At 52.0% G+C, this 17,665-nt stretch overlaps 1 protein-coding gene across 1 annotated transcript in view; it reads left to right on the forward strand.

Moving 5' to 3' along the window:
- slc6a7 (solute carrier family 6 member 7) overlaps positions 1-17,665 on the forward strand; it is an 89,415-nt gene that overhangs the window by 24,328 nt on the left and 47,422 nt on the right. The window contains exon 2 of the mRNA XM_038818987.1: positions 10,691-10,913. Within this exon, the coding sequence (XP_038674915.1) occupies positions 10,691-10,913 (223 nt within the window). The remainder of the gene's footprint in view (positions 1-10,690; positions 10,914-17,665) is intronic.

A 17,665-nucleotide genomic window follows, 5' to 3' on the forward strand; every position in this document is an offset into this window, starting at 1 on the left:
GAGAAGGGAGTTTTAATAATGGGAAATGAGGAAATGGTTGAGGAACTGAACAGGTTTTTTGGGTCAGTCTTCACAGTGGAAGACACAAATAACATGCCAGTGACTGATAGAAATGAGGCTATGACAGGTGAGGACCTTGAGAGGATTGTTATCACTAAGGAGGTAGTGATGGGCAAGCTAATGGGGCTAAAGGTAGACAAGTCTCCTGGCCCTGATGGAATGCATCCCAGAGTGCTAAAAGAGATGGCTAGGGAAATTGCAGATGCACTAGTGATGATTTACCAAAATTCACTAGACTCTGGGGTGGTCCCGGTGGATTGGAAATTAGCAAACGTGACACCACTGTTTAAAAAAGGAGGTAGGCAGAAAGCAGGAAATTATAGGCCAGTGAGCTTAACTTCGGTAGTAGGGAAGATGCTGGAATCTATCATAAAGGAAGAAATAGCAAGGCATCTGGATAGAAATTGTCCCATTGGTCAGATGCAGCATGGTTCATAAAGGGCAGGTCGTGCCTAACTAATTTAGTGGAATCTTTTGAGGACATTACCAGTGCAGTAGATAACGGGGAGCCGATGGATGTGGTATATCTGGATTTCCAGAAAGCCTTTGACAAGGTGCCACACAAAAGGTTGCTGCATAAGATAAAGATGCATGGCATTAAGGGTAAAGTAGTAGCATGGATAGAGGATTGGTTAATTAATAGAAAGCAAAGAGTGGGGATTAATGGGTGTTTCTCTGGTTGGCAATCAGTAGCTAGTGGTGTCCCTCAGGGATCCGTGTTGGGCCCACAATTGTCCACAATTTACATAGATGATTTTGAGTTGGGGACCAAGGGCAATGTGTCCAAGTTAGCAGATGACACTAAGATGAGTGGTAAAGTGAAAGGTGCAGAGGATACTGGAAGTCTGCAGAGGGATTTGGATAGGTTAAGTGAATGGGCTCGGGTCTGGCAGATGGAATACAATGTTGACAAATGTGAGGTTATCCATTTTGGTAGGAATAGCAGCAAACGGGATTATTATTTAAACAATAAAATATGAAAGCATGCTGCTGTGCAGAGAGACTTGGGTGTGCTAGTGCATGAGTCGCAAAAAGTTGGTTTACAGGTGCAACAGGTGATTAAGAAGGCAAATGGAATTTTGTCCTTCATTGCTAGAGGGATGGAGTTTAAGACTAGGGAGGTTATGCTGCAATTGTATAAGGTGTTAGTGAGGCCATACCCGGAGTATTGTATTCAGTTTTGGTCTCCTTACTTGAGAAAGGATGTACTGGCACTGGAGGGTGTGCAGAGGAGATTCACTAGGTTAATCCCAGAGCTAAATGGGTTGGATTACGAGGAGAGGTTGAGTAGACTGGGACTGTACTCATTGGAATGTAGAAGGATGAGGGGGGATCTTATAGAAACATATAAAATTATGAAGGGAATAGATAGGATAGATGCGGGCTGGTTGTTTCCACTGGCAGGTGAAAGCAGAACTCGGGGGCGTAGCCTCAAAATAAGGGGAAGTAGATTTAGGACTGAGTTTAGGAGGAACTTCTTCACCCAAACGGTTGTGAATCTATGGAATTCCTTGCCCAGTGAAGCAGTTGAGGCTCCTTCATTACATGTTTTTAAGATAAAGATAGATAGTTTTTTGAAGTATAAAGGGATTAAGGGTTATGGTGTTCGGGCCGGAAAGTGGAGCTGAGTCCACAAAAGATCAGCCATGATCTCATTGAATGGCGGAGCAGGCTTGAGGGGCCAGATGGCCTACTCCTGCTCCTAGTTCTTATGTTCTTATGTTCTTATTTAAGAGTCTGGTGACAGTGGGGAAGAAGCTGTTTTTGAGTCTGTTTTTGCGTGTTCTCAGACTTCTGTATCTCCTGCCCGATGGAAGAAGTTGAAAGAGTGAGTAAGCTGGGTGGGAGGGATCCTTGATTATGCTGCCCACTTTCCCCAGGCAGCGGGAGGTGTAGATGGAGTCCATGGATGGGAGGCAGGTTTGTGTGATGGACTGGGCTGTGTTCACGACTCTCTGAAGTTTCTTGCGGTCCTGGGCCGAGCAGTTGCCATACCAGGCTGTGATGCAGCCCGATAGGATGCTTTCTATGGTGCATCTGTAAAAGTTGGTAATGGTTAATGTGGACATGCCTGAGGAAGTATAGGCGCTGTTGTGATCAGCATTTGTCAGGAGGATGTTGGCTTCCATGTCATGACATGCATCAACTGGCCCCTCCTCTGGTTCATTGGTTACAACAGGTCCTGGAACAAAGAGTTGTGTCCATGAGGGTGGACACCTTCCAATGCTCAATGGTGACCAGTGAATCTTTGATTTCTTCTCTGTGATTAACCTGTGACCACGCTGGTGAGATCCCTATCCGTTTGGGCTTGCTGGCCAGGGTGATGAAACAGTCACTGCTTAGGGCGCCTTTTGTGGCCCTTTCCTCTTGCTGTGGGGTTGGGCAGTGTGGTCCTGAAAAGGGTTGTTTCGTCACTCGTGCTGCCAAGTTCCGCTTCTGCTTTATTCCATTGAAGAATGACCATACGGCCTGAGCTGGAGGGCCATGGCTGCAGCTCCCAGAGAATCCAGACCTGCTGCAAAGACATCCATCCATGACCACAGGACTAGTGACAGATTGATGACGGGTGGATCGAACGATGATGAGCGTGACTCGTGTGTGTGAATTGGATCCTAGTGAGGGGGAGTCATGCGTAACCAGCCTCGCCCTTGGTCCAGGGGCAGAATGAGTGTAGACGGTTGGAGCTAGAGGCAGCGCTTGCCCAGTGTGCCTTCTGTGTCGTGTCGAGCTCTCTGGGATCCACAACTCGTTGCTTACCTGCTTCATGAGCACCAGGCCTCAGATTGGTCTCGCCAGCCCAGTCCACCAGAATAAATCCTCACGTGACAGGGTCGGAGACTCGGTGACTATCCTCCTCCTGCCACTCAAAGCGGTTTTCCGGGGTGTGGCCACCGTTAACAACTATTTGGAGCCAGAGGTGAGAGCTGGGCAAAGGTGAGGACCGATACAGGATGAGTTATTCCTCAGACAGTAGCAAGGCCACCTGTGAGAGCTGCTATTCCCCCTTACACCCCGGGACCATGGCCGGGACTCTCCGAAATCCCGGGCAAGTGTTGATGCCGGAGTCAAAACCAGGCACGAGGAGGGCTGCACGGTGGCGCAGTGGTTAGCACTGCTGCCTCACAGAGCTAAGGACCCAGGTTTGATCCCGGCCCTGGGTCACTGTCCGTGTGGAGTTTGCACATTCTCCCCGTGTCTGCGTGGGTTTCACCCCCACAACCCAAAGATGTGCAGGGTAAGTGGACTGGCCACGCTAAATTGCCCCTTAATTGGAAAAAGATAATTGGCCCTCCCGGAAATGGATCCCCCCCGCCCCCCCACCAGGACAGCCCCTGCAGCCAAAAAGCCGAGTTACAATCATGAGGCAATGCCATTTGCAGGTAGGGAATAAACAGTGAATGGTAGAACCCTCAAGAGTATTGACAGTCAGGGATCTAGGTGTACAGGTCCACAGGTCACTGAAAGGGGCAACACAGGTGGAGAAGGTAGTCAAGAAGGCAAACGGCATGCTTGCCTTCATTGGCCGGGGCATTAAGTATAAGAATTGGCACGTCATGTTGCAGCTGTATAGAACCTTAGTTAGGCCACACTTGGAGTATAGTGTTCAATTCTGGTCGCCACACTACCAGAATGATGTGGAGGCTTTAGAGAGGGTGCAGAAGAGATTTACCAGGATGTTGCCTAGTATGGAGGGCATTAGCTATGAGGAGCGGTTGAATAAACTCGGTTTGTTCTCACTGGAACGACGGAGGTTGAGGGGCGGCCTGATAGAGGTCTACAAAATTATGAGGGGCATAGACAGGGTGGCTAGTCAGAGGCTTTTTCCCAGGATGGAGGGGTCAATTACTCGGGGGCATAGGTTTAAGGTGCAAGGGGCAAGGTTTAGAGGAGATGTACGAGGCAAGTTTTTTACACAGAGGGTAGTGGGTGCCTGGAACTCGCTGCCGGAGGAGGTGGTGGAAGCAGGGACGATAGTGACGTTTATGGGGCATCTTGACAAATACATGAATAGGATGGGAATAGAGGGGTACGGACCCCGGAAGTGTAGAAGATTTTAGTTTAGACGGGCAGCATGGTCAGCACGGGCTTGGAGGGCTGAAGGGCCTGTTCCTGTGCTGTACTTTTCTTTGTTCTTTGTCCCGCCGGGTGGGATCATATGTAAACCACGCCGGCAGGACACGGCGGACACTCAGCCCGTCGAGCACGGAGAATTGCCGCGGGGTCTGCTTTCGACGGCCTCCGACCTGCGCTGCGGTGACCGTGTGGGCACAATTGGCGCCGATTCTCCAGTCGTCAGAAAATTGGCGGCCCGACGGTGGAGCGGTGTGGCGGGATTCTCGCATCCCTCCAGCCCCCGCCGATTCTCCGGCCCGGCGCGGGCTGGGAGAATTCCGGCCTGTGAATGTCAGCAGGTTATATCAGTGATGGAACCATCAATTCACCAGACACGTGTTTCCGGTATGAATCTAGGCTTTAATCTACTTACTACAGAGCCAGCCTGTTACCTGTTGATGAACTCTCAGTGAACTGCAGGCTGACTCTGGACAAGGGTATTTATACAGTAGTCCAGGGGGAGGAGTCGTGGGCGGAGCCAAGGGTGGAGCCCTGTACAAGCTCCTGAGCATTCCCAGAGCTCCTCCCCCAAGTGGTCGGATAACGCTACTGCGCTTACAAAGACATAGTGTGAATTACCATGTTACATTCACCACGGTCAGGTACGTCAGCCCTTAGTACAAAGGGATTGGAGTGTAAGAGTGAAGGACTCCTCCAATTATACAGGGTATTAGTGAGACCACACTGGGAGTACAGTACTCTGAGCCGTTTCCCTATCGGGGGAAGGAGATACTTGCCAGCAGAAGGAGGGTAACGAAAGTTGACCAGACAGGTTTGCGAACCGAGCGGCCTGTGCAGAGAGGAAAGATTTGAGAGGGCTCCAATTGACGGGGTCAAGGCTGAGAAAATCCTTCCCTTGGCTGGGGAATCTCGAACGAGGTGCCACAGTCTCCGAACGAAGGGTCAACCATTGAGGACTGACACGGGGAGAACTTTCCTCACTCCGAGGGTGCTGAATCTTCGGAATTCTCAATCCCAGAGGGTTGGGAAGGTTTGGCATTCTCTGCCCCAGAGGGTGGGGCTGTTCAGTGATAATGTTGAAGGCACATTTCTTGGGCACGAAAGAGAACCATGTGGACCCGCCTGGCATTATAGTGAACAGGCCTGCCATCGAGGCAGGGCTGGGGGCTGGGCGTGCTGCGGAACAGGCCTGCCATCGAGGCAGGGCTGGGGGCTGGGGGCTGGGCGTGCTGGGGAACAGGCCTGCCATCGAGGCAGGGCTGGGGGCTGGGGGCTGGGCGTGCTGGGGAACAGGCCTGCCATCGAGGCAGGGCTGGGGGCTGGGGGCTGGGCGTGCTGCGGAACAATCCTGCCATCGAGGTGAACAGGTCAGGGCTGGGGGCTGGGCGTGCTGCGGAACAGGCCATCTCACAAGAGTGACAATTCACTCCTGATTTTCCCCATCACCCACTGTCTTTGCTCAGATATTTCAGACCCAAAGGAGCTGCTGCAGAACAATAAACCTTTCACACAGCACCTGAGCTGCATCGCTATCGATATCACACTCCAGGTGGGAGACTTAGGGCAGTGCCCATGCTCAGTGCAAAGCTTCTGGAACATTGCTTCCTTCACCAGTCCTGTCAAATGTACAGTCATCTTGTTATTCAACTCAGCTGAATCTAAATATAGTTCATTATACTGACTGTATTACAACACTCCCGCTCAATCACAAAGGGATCAGATTCCTTTTGTCCCTGTCCGTCTTCATTCCAGTCGTGCAATCAGCAAAACATTCTTCTGCGTTCACCATTGACGTGCCTCCTGTGGGTAGCTTTCTCACCAATCGTGTCATACGGTCATGGGTTCAACTATCACTTACCGACTGGAGAACACCATTTGAGCTGCCACATTCCAAACAATACTGAGGGAGTGCCGCACTGTCAGAGGGTCAGTACTGAGGGAGTGCCGCACTGTCAGAGGGTCAGTACTGAGGGAGTGCCGCACTGTCAGAGGGTCAGTACTGAGGGAGCGCTGCACTGTCAGAGGGTCAGTACTGAGGGAGTGCTGCACTGTCAGAGGGTCAGTACTGAGGGAGTACCGCACTGTCAGAGGGTCAGTACTGAGGGAGTGCTGCACTGTCAGAGGGTCAGTACTGAGGGAGTGCTGCACTGTCAGAGGGTCAGCACTGAGGGAGTGCCGCACTGTCAGAGGGTCAGTACTGAGGGAGTGCTGCACTGTCAGAGGGTCAGTACTGAGGGAGTGCCGCACTGTCAGAGGGTCAGTACTGAGGGAGTGCCGCACTGTCAGAGGGTCAGTACTGAGGGAGTGCCGCACTGTCAGAGGGTCAGTACTGAGGGAGAGCTGCACTGTCAGAGGGTCAGTACTGAGGGAGTGCTGCACTGTCAGAGGGTCAGTACTGAGGGAATGCCGCACTGTCAGAGGGTCAGTGCTGAGGGAGTGCCGCACTGTCAGAGGGTCAGTACTGAGGGAGTGCCGCACTGTCAGAGGGTCAGTACTGAGGCAGTGCTGCACTGTCAGAGGGTCAGTACTGAGGCAGTGCCGCACTGTCAGAGGGTCAGTACTGAGGGAGTGCCGCACTGTCAGAGGGTCAGTACTGAGGGAGTGCCGCACTGTCAGAGGGTCAGTACTGAGGCAGTGCTGCACTGTCAGAGGGTCAGTACTGAGGCAGTGCCGCACTGTCAGAGGGTCAGTACTGAGGGAGTGCCGCACTGTCAGAGGGTCAGTACTGAGGGAGTGCCGCACTGTCAGAGGGTCAGTAATGAGGGAGTGCCGCACTGTCAGACGGTCAGTACTGAGGGTGTGCTGCACTGTCAGAGGGTCAGTACTGAGGGAGTGCTGCACTGTTAAAGGGTCAGTACTGAGGGAGCGCCGCACTGTCAGAGAGTCAGTACTGAGGGAGTGCCGCACTGTCAGAGGGTCAGTACTGAGGGAGTGCCGCACTGTCAGAGGGTCAGTACTGAGGGAGTGCCGCACTGTCAGAGGGTCAGTACTGAAGGAGTGCTGCACTGTCAGAGGGTCAGTGCTGAGGGAGTGCCGCACTGTCAGAGGGTCAGTACTGAGGGTGTGCTGCACTGTCAGAGGGTCAGTACTGAGGGAGTGCCGCACTGTCAGAGGGTCAGTACTGAGGGAGTGCTGCACTGTCAGAGGGTCAGTACTGAGGGAGTGCCGCACTGTCAGAGGGTCAGTACTGAGGGAATGCTGCACTGTCAGAGGGTCAGTACTGAGGGAGTGCCGCACTGTCAGAGGGTCAGTACTGAGGGAGTGCCGCACTGTCAGACGGTCAGTACTGAGGGAGTGCCGCACTGTCAGAGGGTCAGTACTGAGGGAGTGCTGCACTGTCAGAGGGTCAGTACTGAGGGAGTGCTGCACTGTCAGAGGGTCAGTACTGAGGGAGTGCCGCACTGTCAGAGGGTCAGTACTGAGGGAGTGCCGCACTGTCAGAGGGTCAGTACTGAGGGAGTGCTGCACTGTCAGAGGGTCAGTACTGAGGGAGCGCCGCACTGTCAGAGGGTCAGTACTGAGGGAGTGCTGCACTGTCAGAGTTTGGAGTTTGTGAATTGTGTACATTTTGTTGTAATGAAAATATTGAAATGTATGAATGTTCTCATTAATGAAGTTCCTCAGAGTCCATCTTGACCTCTGGAGAAAATGTGAAAATCATTGCCCTTTACTGTTATACCACAGGAACCAATTGGCTCTGTGTTACAGTGCCATAGGTCTCAACACACCTTCTAAACCCTCAAACACGTGCCAATCAAGACCCTTGGTAGAACGTTTTGGCAGAATATCAGGGGCTGGTTTAGCACACTGGGCTAAATCGCTGGCTTTGAAAGCAGACCAAGGCAGGCCAGCAGCACGGTTCGATTCCCGTACGATCCCCTCCCGAACAGGCGCCGGAATGTGGCGACTAGGGGCTTTTCACAGTAACTTCACTGAAGCCTACTTGTGACAATAAGCGATTTTCATTACATTTTTCATTTCAGTATCCTGGAAGGGACTTTGGTATTGCTGCCAGTCTGTGATAGCCTTGGGGTTTGTGCTGGACTCCTGCTCCAGAGGTCCTACATTCAATTCCCTCCAAGGCAGGTTGTGGAACCAAATTCAGTCCCCAGATAAATGGTCATGAAAGCTGTTAGATTCATGTAAAAATCCAACTGGTTCCTTTCCCTTCACAATTGTATTGTTGCAGCATTGTTCAGATCCACACACCGGACCCCAGAATTGTTCAGATCCACACACCGGACCCCAGAATGGATGTATTGACCTTCGAGAGGCTGTAGGACAGATTCACAAGGCTCCTGTGGCAAGATGGAGCTTGCATAATCCTGGAGTTACCTCAGCGTTTCTGGCAACACCAGCATTCATTGCCCAGGTTGCCCTTCAGAAGGTGGTGGGTGAGCTGCCTTCTTGAACTGTTGCAGTCCCTGAGGTGTAAGTACACCCACTGTGCTGTTAGGGAGGGGGTTCCTGGATGTTGTCCCAGCGACAGTGAAGGAAAGGCCGATATATTTCCCAGTCAGGATGGTGAGTGACTTGGAGGGGAACCTCCAGGTGGGTGGGGTTCCCAGGTATCTGCTGCTCTTGGCCTTCTAGAGCAGGGGTTGGCAAACTTTACCGTGCAAGGGCCACATTCAGAAATTCACAATTTTAAAGGGCCGCATAGTATATTAAGTAAAATAATTAATATCTTAAATAGCCAAAATAAAAGGTCTTTAAAGAAAAAAAAGCACATTTATTTGAAAAACAAAGTAACTCAGTAAGTAACAGAACAATATCAATGAGAATGATGCATCTGACTGCAGTCATTTACCAGTTTGTTGAAATCAGGTGTCAAGTTGCTTGTGCTGATCCTTAACACTGACAGAAGCACAGCCCGGCCGAGTCAACCATAAAAACGCGCGTAGTGGGGTGGATGAGTGGGGCTGCCTTATTGGTCGGTTTAGTTGGGTGTGCGACCAATAGGAGTCCAGGTTACAAACAATAATAAGGCTTATTGTTTGTAACCTGGACTCCTATTGGTCGCACACCCAACTAAACCGACCAATGAGACAGCCCTACTCATCCACCCCACTACGCGCGTTTTTATGCGGCCCGCCAATGAGGTGCCCGGAATCATAACCGGCATTTTTGAAAAGCCGCCGGGGAAAAGCCGCTGAAGTAAATGCGCTTATTCAATAAGCGCATTTACTTCAGCGGCTTTTCCCCGGCGGCTTTTCAAAAATGCCGGTTATGATTCCGGGCACCTCATTGGCGGGCCGCATAAAAACCTTTGTCGGGCCGCATGCGGCCCGCGGGCCGTAGTTTGCCCATCCCTGGGCTAGATGGTAGTGGACGTGGGTTTGGAAGGTGCTGTCTGAGGAACCTTGGTAAGTTCCTGTGGTGCATCTTGTAGATGGTACACACGGCTGCCACTGGAGCGAGTGAACGTTTAATAATAATAATCTTTATTAGTGTCCCAAGTAGACTTCCATTAACACTGCAATGAAGTTTCATTTAAGGTTAAGGGGAAGTTTGGTGGAACTGGTCCAATTATTAGAGGCAGTGAGGGCGGGCAGGGAGAAAGTATTCCTCGTGGCAGGAACGTCGCTCACCCGAGGTCCCAGAGTCAAGGTAACTGACAAAGAACCAGAGGGGTGCTGAGAACTTTCTTCGCAGTGGGGATGTTTTGGGTTGATGCGATGGGCTGAAGGGCCTTTCCAGGGCTGTAGGCTCTCTGGCTCCATGCTGCGATGGGCTGAAGGGCCTTTCCAGGGCTGTAGGCTCTCTGGCTCCATGCTGCGATGGGCTGAAGGGCCTTTCCAGGGCTGTAGGCCTCTGTGGCTCTATGCTGCGACCTGGGCTGCGCTGCCGCAACGGGCGGTGAAGGCAGATTCCATTCGCCAAAACCTGGAAGGCAAAGTTTTTGCAGGGGGCTGGGGAAGGAGCGGGGTGGGGGAAATATAAATAATTGGATCATTCTTTCTCAGAACCGGCACAGACACAATGAGCCAAATTGATGTCCTTGTGTGCGATTCAGGAACAGCCTGTTCTACTATTCACTTAGAGGATAGCTGATTGATTCCTTAACTCCAGTTCTCTTCCTCGTTCCTGCCTAATAACAATCTAACAACCTCAATTTTGAAAGCAGCTGAATTTGTGGAGCAGGGTTGGGGGGGTTTGGGGGGGGTGGGGTTGGGGGGGTTTGGGGGGGTGGGGTTGGGGGTTGGTTGGGTGGGTGGGGAAAGTTCCAGAATTCCATTATCGTTTGTGTGAAAAATTGCTTCCCGATAACACCCCTGCAAGAAAGGACCAGCTCTGATTTTAACCTGCTCCTCGTAATTTAACCCTTTTAGAGCCAGGGTCATTCTGATGAACCTGTGCTCTCTGTCCCCTCCAAGGTCAATATAACCTCCCTGCTCTGAGCTACCCAGGATTGATCTCCGTTATTCCCAGACTGGCTCACTTGTTTATCTCTATTGTTGCAACTCAACTGGTTGGGGGAAGTTGCCTGTTTCTATGGAGAGTTCTCCTCTGCCTACCTTGCTAATATTCGTCTACTCTCTCTCATACCATACAGGCTACTGTGACTCTAAGCAGCGGGAATGTGGAGAACAATGTCAGGATCCAGGAGGCCGTTGAGCCCCAGCCAATCTCCGAGGCCTCAGCACCTGCTCCGGAGGCACTCCCATCCCGAGGCACCTGGGGTGGGAAGCACGAGTTCTTGTTGTCTTGTATTGGATACTGCGTGGGACTGGGAAACGTGTGGAGGTTCCCCTATCTGTGCTATCGCAATGGAGGAGGTAGGAAACAGTGTGTTCCATGGGAATTCTGACCATCACAGCTTTTCAATCTCTCTCCTTTCTGCTCAGTATCAAATGTTTCCTTCCCCACCGCCTCATAAACCGCCTGAAATCTCTCTCTGCACAACGCATGTGAAGGAAATGCAATTTGCCATTACAAGCTGATGCCAGTTCACCAATGGGTGAGGTTGGTTTGAGTAGAAACCCAACATTGGGCTGTAGGTCACGCTCACTCTGTCTCATCTCCTTTATCTCAGGGTGTGTAAAGCACAAAGAGAATGAAGCTGTGTCTCCAGCTGTACACAGTCTTGTTTCGTTGGGCAGCACAGTAGCATTGTGGATAGCACAATCGCTTCACAGCTCCAGGGTCCCAGGTTCGATTCCGGCTTGGGTCACTGTCTGTGCGGAGTCTGCACATCCTCCCCGTGTGTGCGTGGGTTTCCTCCGGGTGCTCCGGTTTCCTCCCATGGTCCAAAGATGTGCAGGTTAGGTGGATTGGCCATGCTAAATTGCCCTTAGTGTCCAAAATTGCCCTTAGTGTTGGGTGGGGTTACTGGGTTATGGGGATAAGGTGGAGGTGTGGATTTGGGTAGGGTGCTCTTTCCAGGAGCCGGTGCAGACTCGATGGGCTGAATGGCCTCCTTCTGCACTGTAAATTCTATGATCTATGATTCCAGCAGGAGTATTGTGCTTTGTCTGGGGAATAACGGCTTTGGAAAGATACATTGGCTTTGGAGGCACGGCATTCAGCAGAATGATACTGGGGCTCAGAGGATTAAATTATGAAAACAGATTACACACAATAAATTTACACTCTGATCAGATTAGAAGATTAAAGGGTGATCTAATTGAGATGTTTAAGATGATTAAAGGATTTGATAAGGGGGTTAGAGAGAAACTATTTCCTCTGGTCCAGGAGGAGTTCAGAACAAAGTGACAGAAGTTTAAAGTTAAAGCAAGATTGTTCAGGGCTGTAGACCCGGCCCCAGGTCACTGTCCGGGATAAAGGGATAAAGGGATCGAGGGATATGGAGAGGCAGCGGGAGTGGGATATTGAATTTGTATGATCAGCCATGGTCATATTGAATGATGGTGCAGACTCAAAGGGCCAAATGGCCTCTTCCTGGAACTATTTTCTATGTTTCTATGTCAGGAGGCAAGTCGTCACAAAGATTATTAATCCCATTCCTACTTGCCTTGTTCTTACCATATGAGAATTTTCCAATTGAGGCAATGCTCGGACAGGAGCCTGTGTGGGTCAGCAAGCACAATGGGTGATGGGTGAATGGTACCTGGTGGCAATTACAATAAGAGGGGTGACAGGTGTGTGTGCGTCAGTCAGCAAGGATTTAGAACAGGTTAGCCCTGTCTAATGAACCTAGTTCAACCTCTGATGATGTAACTAAGATGGTAGATAAGGCAGTGTCTCTGAATGTTATTTATATGGATTTCCAGAAAGCAGCTGACAAAAGTTCCACATGACAGACTGTTAACAAAAGCACTGATGTGTTGGGCCAGGCTGGGTAGACGTGGACTGCCCTTGATGCAGTGTAGCGAGAGACAGACCTCCAACATTTGATAAGATGCAACACGATTCTATTTAACGTCTTAACTATTAGACATGTTCAGCGGTGGGTTGACACTATACTGATCTGACTGGAGACCTAGTACTAGCCTAACCAGACTTACTAACTACCGCATGGTGTTTGTACTGGCTAATGCTCACAAACTCTGACTGTCTCAGAGGCTGCATCCCGAGAGAGCGGGAAACCTGGTGCCCTCTGGCTTTAAATATTAGACATGTTCAGCGGTGGGTTGACACGATACTGATCTGACTGGAGACCTGATACTAGCCTGACCAGACTTACTAGCTACCACATGGTGTTTACACTGACTAATGCTCACGGGCTCTGACTGTCTCAGAGGCTGGATCCCGAGAGAGCGGGAAACCTGGTGCCCTCTGGCTTTATCGTGGCCGTGTCCTGTCTGGTGATTGGCTGATGTGTTCTGTGTGCTTACTGGTCATCCTGTGTGTCAATCACTGCCTGTCTGCACTCCATTATATACGTAGATGTATATTACGACATCTCCTCCCCTTTTTTTTAGATAATAAATAAATCTAATTTGGCGGGTGACGAATTCTTGTTGACTGCCGCAGAGGTGGATCAGGGGTCGCCTGCACTTGGATAGGCAGGATCGCTGCCATCGCGGTGGTCTCGGGGGCCGGCAGGATCGCTGCCATCGCGGTGGTCTCGGGGGCCGGCAGGATCGCTGCCATCGCGGTGGTCTCGGGGGCCGGCAGGATCGCTGCCATCGCGGTGGGCTCGGGGGCCGGCAGGATCGCTGCCATCGCGGTGGTCTCGGGGGCCGGCAGGATCGCTGCCATCGCGGTGGTCTCGGGGGCCGGCAGGATCGCTGCCATCACGGTGGTCGCAGGGGGCCGGCAGGATTGCTGGTAGATCGATGGCCTCATGGTAGGGTACATCCGGAGGAAGCATCGTGGGCGGCGGGGCATCTCGGTCAGGTAGCGGGCGTGGAACTCTTCGCAGTGCCCGTCTGTTGCGCCGTAGCAGGGAGCCATCAGCCATGCGGACGAGGAACGACCTTGGGGCCACTTGCTTGATCACCACAGCTGTGGCTGACCAGCCGCCCTCAGGCAACTGGACACGAACATGATCAGTTGGGACCAGCTCGGGGAGATCCGTGGCTTGAGCATCGTGTGCTGATTTCTGGTGGGCCTGAGACTGCTGCATCTTTTGTATGACCGTGAGGAACGGGTGCAGAGGAGATTTACCTGGATGTTGCCTGGTATGGAGGGAAAATCTTATGAGGAAAGGCTGAGGGACTTGAGGTTGTTTTCGTTAGAGAGAAGAAGGTTAAGAGGTGACTTAATAGCGGCATACAAAATGATCAGAGGGTTAGATAGGGTGGACAGTGAGAGCCTTCTCCCGCGGATGGAGGTGGCTAGCACGAGGGGACATAGCCTTAAATTGAGGGGTAATAGATATAGGACAGAGGTCAGAGGTGGGTTTTTTACGCAAAGAGTGGTGAGGCCGTGGAATGCCCTACCTGCAACAGTAGTGAACTCGCCAACATTGAGGGCATTTAAAAATTTATTGGATAAGCATATGGATGATAAGGGCATAGTGTAGGTTAGATGGCCTTTAGATTTTTTCCATGTCGGTGCAACATCGAGGGCCGAAGGGCCTGTACTGCGTTGTATCGTTCTATGTTCTATGTTCTAGGTGGTCAGGGCCTGGAACATGGATGGCTGGAACCGTGGTCCTCAGAGTGCGATTCATGAGCATCTGCGCTGGAGACAACCCAGTGGACAGTGGGGTTGCTCTGTATGCCAACAGCGCCAGGCTGAAGTTGGAGCCTGAGTCTGCCGCTTTGCACAGCAACCACTTTACACTATGGACCCCCTTTCTCGGCCATCCCGTTTGACTGCGGGTAGTGGGGGCTGGAGGTCACATGACGGAAGTTGTATAAGCGGCAAAATCAGACCATTCCTGGCTGTAAAAACAGGGACCGTTGTCACTCATCACGTTTCTTTGCAGGCTTTAATCACTGCCTTCGACGTGAGGTCGGACAGTTTCCCCACTTCTGGGTAACTGGAGAAGTAGTCGACCAGGAGGATATAGTCACGCCCCTTGGCAACACCGACTTTGGACCAGGGGGAGGTCACTATCTCATGTTGCTGCAAAGTTTCTTTGGGTTGAGCTGGCTGAAATTTCTGACATGTAGGGCAGTTGAGGACCATGTTGGCAACGTCCTGAGGCAGCACGGTGGCACAGTGCATTAGTCCTGTGGCCTCACGGCGCCAAGGTCCCAGGTTCGAGCCCGGCTCTGGGCCACTGTCCGTGTGGAGTTTGCACATTCTCCCCGTGTCTGTGTGGGTCTCACCCCCACAACCCAAAGATGTGCAGGGTAGGTGGATTGGCCACGCTAAATTGCCCCTTAATTGGAAAAAATGAATTGGGTACACTAAATTTAAAATAAAATGTTGGCAACGTCCTGGCTGATGCCCGGCCAATAGACCGCCTCCCGAGCTCTGTGTCGACATTTCTCGACCCCCAGGTGATCCTCATGGAGTTGGCCGAGAACCATAGCTCGCATGCTCTGCGGAATCACGATCCTGTCGAGCTGCAGGAGGATGCCGTCCACCACCATCATGTCATCCTTGATGTTGTAAAACTGGGGACACTGTCCCTTCTGCCAGCCATTGGTAAGGTGCTGCATCACCCGCTGTAGCAGAGGATCCTTGGCCGTTTCCTCACAAATTTGGACCACCCGTTCGTCAGAGGCCGGAAGGTTGGTGGCACACAATTGCACCTGCGCGTCAATTTTTTTTTTTTGAAATAATTTTTATTGAAAAATGTTGAATTTATACAACAATAACGCACCATAGTAAAATACCAAATATAACAATAATATTAGCAATCATAAACATTCGCCCCACCTCCATGAACAACACAGCATTTTAACAAAAACGCAAATTAACACAATATAAAGTTACAGAATAGACACTACAATAATGCACCACCCCCCCCCCCCCCCCCCCCCCCCCCGGGTTGCTGCTGCTATTGACCCAGTTACCTATCTCTGAGCCAGGAAGTCCAGAAAAGGCTGCCACCGTTTATAGAACCCTTGTATTGATCCTCTCAGGGCAAATTTGACCCTTTCCAACTTTATAAATCCCGCCATATCACTGATCCAGGTCTCCACGCTTGGGGGCCTTGCATCCTTCCACTGCAGCAAGTTTCTTCGACGGGCTACTAGGGACACAAAGGCCAGGACACCGGCCTCTTTCGCCTCCTGCACTCCCGGCTCTACCGCAACTCCAAAAATCGCGAGTCCCCACCCTGGTTTGACCCTGGATCCAACCACCCTCGACACCGTCCCCGCCACCCCCTTCCAGAATTCTTCCAGTGCTGGGCATGCCCAGAACATACGGCCGTGGTTCGCTGGACTCCCCGAACATCTGGTGCACCTGGCCTCACCCCCAAAGAACCTACTCATCCTAGTCCCGGACATGTGGGCCCGGTGCAGCACCTTAAATTGGATGAGACTAAGCCTCGCACATGAGGAGGAAGAGTTGACTCTCTCCAAGGCATCCGTCCAAGTCCCGTCCTCTATCTGCTCCCCGAGTTCCTCCTCCCATTTAGCCTTCAGCTCCTCCACTGACGACTCCTCCACCTCCTGCATTACCTTATAAATGTCAGACACCTTCCCCTCTCCGACCCACACCCCCGAAAGCACTCTGTTCATCGTCCCCTGCGAGGGCAGCAAAGGGAATCCCTCTACCTGTCGCCTAGCAAACGCCTTTACCTGCAAGTATCTGAACATGTTCCCTTGGGGAAGCCCAAATTTATCTTCCAGTTCCCCCAGGCCCGCAAACCTCCCGCCAATAAACAGGTCCCTCAATTTGCTGATGCCCACCCTTTGCCAACCCCTGAATCCCCCATCCGTGTTCCCCGGGATAAACCGATAGTTGCCACCCAGTGGAGCCTCCATCGAGCCCCCTGTTTCCCCCCGATGCCGTCTCCACTGTCCCAGATTCTCAGGGTCGCCGCCACCACCGGGCTCGTGGTAAACCTCTTGGGGGAGAGCGGCAACGGTGCTGTTACCATGGCACCCAGGCTCGTACCTCTACATGACGCCATCTCCATTCTTTTCACGCCGCCCCTCCCCCCTCCATCACCCATTTACGCACCATTGACACATTGGCCGCCCAATAGTACCCCAGAAGGTTGGGCAGCGCCAGCCCGCCTCTATCCCTTCCTCGCTCCAGGAACACCCTCTTCACTCTCGGAGTCCCATATGCCCACACAAAGCTCAAAATACTGCTAGTCACTCTCCTAAAGAAGGCCCTGGGGATAAAGATGGGCAGGCACTGAAAGAGGAACAAGAACCTCGGAAGCACCGTCATTTTGACGGACTGTACCCTCCCTGCCAACGACAATGGCAGCATGTCCCACCTCTTGAACTCCTCCTCCATCTGATCTACCAGTCTGGTGAAATTATGCTTGTGAAGAGTCTTCCAGTCCCTGGCCACCTGCACCCCCAGGTACCTAAAGCTCTCCCCTGCCCTCCTAAGCGGGAGCCTACCAATTCCTTCCTCCTGGTCTCCAGGGTGCACCACAAACACCTCACTCTTGCCTAAATTTAATTTATAACCTGAAAAGGTCCCAAACTCAGCTAGCAACTCCCATCACCCCCGGCCTCCCTCCCACCGGGTCCGCCACATACAGTAACAGGTCGTCGGCATACAACGACACCCTATGTTCCTCTCCACCTCGCACCAAGCCTCTCCACCTCTCTGAATCTCTCAACGCCATCGCCAGTGGCTCGATTGCCAGTGCAAACAACAAGGGGGACAGGGGGCAACCCTGCCAGGTCCCTCGGTAAAGCCGGAAGTACTCCGACCTCCTCCCATTTGTGGACACGCACGCCATCGGGGCCTCATATAGCAGCCTTACCCATCTAATGAACCCTTCACCAAATCCAAACCTCCCCAACACCTCCCATAGGTACCCCCACTCCACTCTATCGAAGGCCTTCTCCGCATCCAGCGCCACCACTATCTCTGCCTCCCCCTCAATCGCCGGCATCATAATGACATTCAGCAATCTCCGCACATTCGTGTTCAGCTGCCTTCCCTTCACAAAACCTGTCTGGTCCTCGTGCACAACCCCTGGCACACAGTCCTCTATCCTGGTGGCCAGGATTTTTGCCAGCACCTTAGCGTC

The sequence above is a fragment of the Scyliorhinus canicula genome, chromosome 14 (assembly GCF_902713615.1).
Source record: "Scyliorhinus canicula chromosome 14, sScyCan1.1, whole genome shotgun sequence".
NCBI lineage: Eukaryota > Metazoa > Chordata > Chondrichthyes > Carcharhiniformes > Scyliorhinidae > Scyliorhinus > Scyliorhinus canicula.